At 51.7% G+C, this 5920-nt stretch overlaps 1 protein-coding gene across 1 annotated transcript; it reads left to right on the top strand.

The window, feature by feature from the left end:
- Nucleotides 1-3371: 3371 nt before the first annotated feature.
- On the top strand, nt 3372-5709 carry hes3 (hes family bHLH transcription factor 3). Its single transcript, XM_033047997.1, has 4 exons — nt 3372-3634; nt 3963-4058; nt 4566-4647; nt 5152-5709. Exons 1-4 carry the CDS (start codon nt 3563-3565, stop codon nt 5607-5609), a joined length of 708 nt encoding a protein of 235 aa, XP_032903888.1. The 5' UTR covers nt 3372-3562; the 3' UTR covers nt 5610-5709.
- Nucleotides 5710-5920: the final 211 nt, after the last annotated feature.

Raw genomic sequence — 5920 nt, 5'->3', positions numbered from 1 at the left:
CTAGCGTGTCAGTGCCTTTGACTTTGTCAGTGCCCTTAGCTGGCGACTATTTGCATACCTTGGGTATATAAGCAAAGAATCTCATTGTGCCGTCAGATGTGACCTTATAGATTTCATCGTTCATCCATTCACATGCTGCAATCTTGAGTAAAAAACAAACTGCTGGAGGAACTCAGCGGGTGCGTGGCATCTGGGAAGAGCATGGACGCCGAAGAACGCCGTAGATCCATTCCCTCCGTGGATGCTGCCGGACCCGCTGAGTTTCTCCAGCACTTCTGCATGTGGGCGGATGTTGCCTCCAGCGCCCGGCGCGGAGTGACCGCGGACATGGCCCTCTCCCGGAACTTTGCTCGGTATCTTTAATCTCCCGGACCAGATGTTCGCCACATCAGCCCACAACAACTGAAGGCAGCTCATGTTTAAGAATGAAGGCCGCTCGCTTGATTTTAACTGCGCCTCAAAGACAATGAAGTGTTTGTACCGGGCCGGCTACAACCTCGCTGCTGCCTCTTCACAGCCCCTTTCACTCTGTGCCCGCACCCAGTGTGATGTTAATGCGGCTCGTTGGGGCTTCCTCGCCCATTCACAACCCGACCCACCCTTTATGCCTCTAATCAAACTCGAGTGACTTAAACAAGCTCCGGGAGAGTCCATCGAGCTTGTGTTTGGTCTCCACTTTGTGTCAAAAAGCCTGACGCGTGGCAACACGCTCCCTTTCCCCACTCGCCACTTTCCTCGCGGTATCCAGTGGATCGGTGGCGAGATGCTGCCGCGTTGATTGCGCGTCCCGGGTGGCGACTTGTCCCTCCCCGTGGCCGCGGGGTTGGGGGCTGTGGGAGCTCAATGGCACGGAGGCGTTGCTGCGATTTTCCTCGCTGCGAGGCGCCGTCCGCGCTGGAGGCTGTTGTCAGGGAATTGGCTCACATTTAATATGGGCAACGGGGCCCCGCCGATTCGCTGCGGATCAGCAAATTGCTCCTTTTGTTCTGGGGATTTCTTGCGCGAAAAAAAAAGAGCAAGAAGGGAAACTGTTCTTTGACAGCCCGAGAGTCACTTTCACCTTCCAGCGAGTTCAATACAACCGTTTCAAAAAACTATGTGTTGTCGAAAGGAACTGCTGGTTTGCACCGAAAATTGACACAAAACGCTGGAGTAACTCAGCGGGAGAGGCAGCATCTCTGGAGACCCGTCTGTGGGGTAATGGTACAATACTAAGTACCATGAGAAGGATCTCGACCTGATTCGTTACTCATTCCTTCTCTCAAGAGATGCTGACTGTCCCGCTGAGTGACTCCAGCATTTTGTGCCGATCTTCGTTCCAAACTTTGAGCGTTGGAGCACGCACTTCCTCAAGTCACAACCTATACACTCAGAGCCGAGTTCCTCCAGCACAATCTTGTGTTTTACTCAAGATTCAAGACACCTGAAGGCGAAGGAGGGAACGCTGGGCTTCATCAGTAAGGGATGGGGTGTAGAAGAGAGCAGGGCGTTGGTAGATTCGAGAGTAATTCGGTATTTAACTGGAAAGTGGAAAATGACAAGAGAGAGAACTGTCTCAACGCGTTATCCTCTGCCTTTGCCGGCGAGAGGAAGGCGACTGGGGTATCATTCAGAGGCTGGAAAGTGGGGGGGGGGGGGACTAAGATCATGTGGGCAGTGGGTCCAACACAAAGCCGAGATACATCAGTGTTCGCCTCTGAGGTGATCAATGAACCAGGGGATTGGCAAAGAAGGGAGTTTCTAACTATTGGGGGAGCGAGGCGAATGCATTTTCAACACTGGACAGGAAGAAACTACAGATGCTGCTTTGATTCGAAGACACAAAATGCTGGAGTAACTCAGAGCGCCAGGCTGCATCTGTAAAAAAGGAATGGGTGACTTTCAGGTGGAGACCCTTCTTCAGTCTGATGAAGCGTCTCGACCCGAAACGTCATCTATTCCTTTTCTCTGGAGATGCTGCCTGACTCACTGAGTTACGCCAACATTTTGTGTCTATCTTCATCTCCGGACATGTCGGCGCTCCAGTGCATGGTGATGGAAGTCTCTCTCCGGCCGCAAGAGCGCCCGCAGGAAACTATCGATAAGCAGAAGAATGTCTAATTGTGTGGACAGTATATGAAACCATTCGGAAATGCCAATTATCCGATCATGGCGGAGTTGCTTCACAATTCTGTTTATATGTCAGATTTAAAAGACTTCTGAACTGCCCGGACCAGAAGGCGAGTCATGCGGGTCCGGGCCAGGGTGATTCGATCAAATGAGGACAACCTAATTATTAAAACGTGTCCAATCCAACACCAAAACGCGTTCCCAATGAGGAGCGGAGACAGTTAACAGAGTTGAGAGGGGAACTTATGCCGGCCGTTGCCGGGCGGGAGGTGCTGTGAGATTCCTGAGCAGAAAATTGTGATTGTGTCAGGACATGGAGATGATTAGCACGGCGCTGGCTTTGAGCGCGGAGCGTGAAACGGATTTGCCATTTACTACAGAGCGAGAAATGAGCGTTGAATAGCATCCCCACTATGACACTGGCCGCCAGCCCCGACCGCCCTGACACCCGCACACACTCAGCACCACCAATTTATCGCTTCATTTTCCGCTGCGGGAGGGTCACCGCCGCCCAAGATGCGTTTCATTTGTCGGCGCAGAAGCGAAACTGATCAAAGTTACACACAAGTATCTAACTGGAGACGGGCGGCGTTTTGGAGAAAGCAACATTCCGCGATTATTTCATGGAATCTTAGCCTCTCACGATGCACCTCATTTAGAGTCATACAGCGTGGAAACAAACCCTTCTGCCAACTTGTCCACACCGTCCAACATGTCCCGTCTACATTAGTGACACCTACAAGCGTTTGGTCCATATCCCTCTAAACATGTCATTTCCACATACGTGTCTAACTGTTTCTTAGACATTGCAATAGATCTTAAACGCTTCAACTACCTCCTCCGGCATTTCGTCCCATACACCCACCAACCACCCTTTGTGTGAAAAAGTGATCCCTCGGATTCCTATTAAATCTTCCCCACTTCTCCTAAAAGTATTTGCAAAAGTTCATGCACCAAGAATCACTAATTTCCATTTTAGTAATCTTATGGGAATTTGAATCAAATAATTTTTTAAATCGCACTTCTTTCCGCCTCTAACGGTGGGGACAGAATCTCCCGTTGTCTTTGATCAGTTGGTGTTCAATTAATAATTGGTTATGACTTGTTTGTTTTGCTGGACGTTGATTAATGGAGAATAATCCTATCAAGGGCCTTAAGGAAGGAACACTTAATGCAAAGAGTTGACCAACTGACCATTGGCAGATCAGCTCCGTGTTTCAAATCCAGTGGGGAGGAATAATGATGAAGGAATCTCTCTCTCTCTGCCGCGTTACAATGGGCGCGGGCAGCTGCGGGGAGCGGCGACTCCTTGCATTCACATGCAAAGTGGCGATACTTTATAAACCCTCGCCAACGGCGTTCCCGGCTATTTCACCGCACACCTGTTCTTGCGGAGCAAGCACACCCAGAAAAAGACCCCATAACTATAAGGGGAATCAAAAAAGAGTGTGAAATGAAAAATACCAACAAGCCGGCGGGTCGGTTCTTGATCCCAGTCGCCACACAAACCTGCGGCCACAGGAAGGTGGGTGCGAGATTTGCTGGAATCTAGCCGATTTATGAAGTGTGTCGGGAGGAACTGCGGTTAGGCACAAAATGCTGGAGTAACTCAGCGAGACGGGCAGATAAACCGCAAATGCTGGTTTGTGCCAAAGAAAGATACAACAAGCTGGTGTAACTCCAACTGAGTTACTTCATTCGGCCTTATTTTGGAGGTAGATAAAAATGCTGGAGAAACTCAGCGGGTGAGGCAGCATCTGTGGAGCGAAGGAAATAGGGTCGAGTCTGTCTTCGATTTGTGACGTGTTGATTTGTGGAAATTGCAAAGAACGTAACGTGTTTGTTGTTTGCAGATTTCAAAGCCGCTGATGGAGAAAAAGAGAAGGGCTCGGATCAACGAGTGCCTGGAACAGCTGAAGTCGTTGCTGGAAGACCACTACTCAAATAACGTGAGGACCCAAACCTCCCGCCGCCGCGCCAACTCTGCCCAAGTGTTTAGTTTGGTTTAGTTTAGAGATACAGCGCGGAAACAGGCCCTTCGGCCCACCGATTCCGCACAGCCCAGCGATCCCCATCTGACACACACTAGGGACCAGTTAGATTTACACCAAGGCAATTAACCTCCAAGTCTTTGGAGTGTGGGAGGATACCGAAAATATTGGAGAAAACCCATGCAGGTCACAGGGAGAACGTGCGAACTCCGCACAGACAGCACCCGTAGTCAGAAGATAGACACAACACGCTGGAGTAACTCAGCGGGACAGGCAGATTCTCTGGAAAGAAGGGATGTGTCCAGACCCTTACTCAGGATCGAACCCGGATCTCTGGCGCTGTAAGGCAGCAGTTCTACCGCTGCGCCGCCACAGAGAACCAGGTGTTGAGGGTTTTTTCTTGAGTGCTTTCCTTCTCAGTACCTTGCCCATCTCATTTGTTCCCTTCACGTTTTTACGCCACAGATTAGGAAACGCAAACTGGAAAAGGCCGACATCCTGGAATTAACCGTGAAACATCTGAGGGATTTGCAGAGTTCTCGACAGGGTGAGTGTTATCTCAGCCCAGACATTGGCGCGGGGTGGTGGTATGTTTTGGCGGTGTATACGGCCAGTGGAGGGTCGGAGGAGAGGGGTGGGTGAATGGTTCTTTGAGTGGGATTAAAGAAAATTCACGGCAGGGCGAAAGGGGGCTGCCCGGATTAATCGCTGATGGAGAAAAAGAGAGGGGGGGGGGGAGGGTGATCCAAGACCACTCCTAGTGAAGTTGGTGTAGGAAGTTACTGCAGATGCTGGTTTAAACCGAAGATAGACACAAAAAGCTGGGGTAACTCAGCGGGACAGGCAGCATCTCTGGAGAAGTCTTCGAACGGGTTCGAACGGTTTCGATCCAAAACGTCACCTATTCCTTTTCTCCAGAGATGCTTGTCCGACCCGATGAGTTAGTTACTCGCACTTTGTGTCTATCTTCTGAAGTTGGGAAGTGTTATGCGCAGGATATACGTGGAGGTGTTGGCGCGGTGGCCCTGACTGTGTGTGTGTGTGTGTATAGGGGCGGTGCGGATGTCCAGAGACGGAGCGGCGCAGTACCAGGCGGGATTCAGGAGCTGCCTGAACGCAGTCAGCCAGTACCTGCTGCGGAGCAAGGGCACCGAGGAGCACCTGCGGCTGGGCGTACTCAACCACCTGGTCACCGCTTTCCCCGTCTTCTCCGGCTCTGGCTCCGGCTTCGGCGCGGTGGACGGCGGCAGCCGAAACGAAGGCCGGCTTCTCGTCAATCCGGCGGCGCAGCCCCAAGGCGAGCTGTGTGGGCCCGCGGCCAAAGCCACCGCCGCCTCCGCGCTTCGACACAGCATCCAGCAGCAAGTAGCTGACATCGCGGCGACTGAAAATTCCAGCCCAGAGACCCCCGCACAAGAACAGGACGCAGCGCCCGTCGCTGCCCAAACTAAACCCCCCGCCAACCGTGTAGCCTCCTTTGACTTGGAACCGCCGTGGCGGCCTTGGTAGCTCTCTCACCCCCTGCGCTGTACATAGCGTGTACTGAGCTAGTGAGGGAATGAACTGCAGATGCTGAAGATAGACCCAGAATGCTGGAGTAGCTCGGCGGGACAGGCAGCATCTCTGTATAGAAGTGTTTAAGAAGGAACTGCAGATGCTGGAAAATCGAAGGTACACAAAAATGCTGGAGAAACTCAGCGGGTGCAGCACCATCTATGGAGCGAAGGAAATAGGCAACGTTTCATCCCGAAACGTTGCCTATTTCCTTCGCTCCATAGATGCTGCTGCACCCGCTGAGTTTCTCCAGCATTTTTTGTGTA

The sequence above is a fragment of the Amblyraja radiata genome, chromosome 31, assembly GCF_010909765.2.
Source record: "Amblyraja radiata isolate CabotCenter1 chromosome 31, sAmbRad1.1.pri, whole genome shotgun sequence".
Taxonomy (NCBI): Eukaryota; Metazoa; Chordata; class Chondrichthyes; order Rajiformes; family Rajidae; genus Amblyraja; species Amblyraja radiata.
The sequence above is the reverse complement of the archived record's forward strand: the minus strand, read 5'-3'. Positions and strand labels throughout refer to the sequence as shown.

What these genes read in the sequence shown, in the direction of transcription:
- hes3 (XM_033047997.1), top strand. Translation starts at nt 3,563, where the DNA reads ATGAAAAATACCAACAAGCCGGCGGGTCGGTTCTTGATCCCAGTCGCC. An exon ending in AAGACCACTACTCAAATAAC is followed by an intron (nt 4,059 to 4,565) that starts GTGAGGACCCAA and finishes TTTACGCCACAG; the next exon opens with ATTAGGAAACGCAAACTGGA. An exon ending in TTTGCAGAGTTCTCGACAGG is followed by an intron (nt 4,648 to 5,151) that starts GTGAGTGTTATC and finishes GTGTGTGTATAG; the next exon opens with GGGCGGTGCGGATGTCCAGA.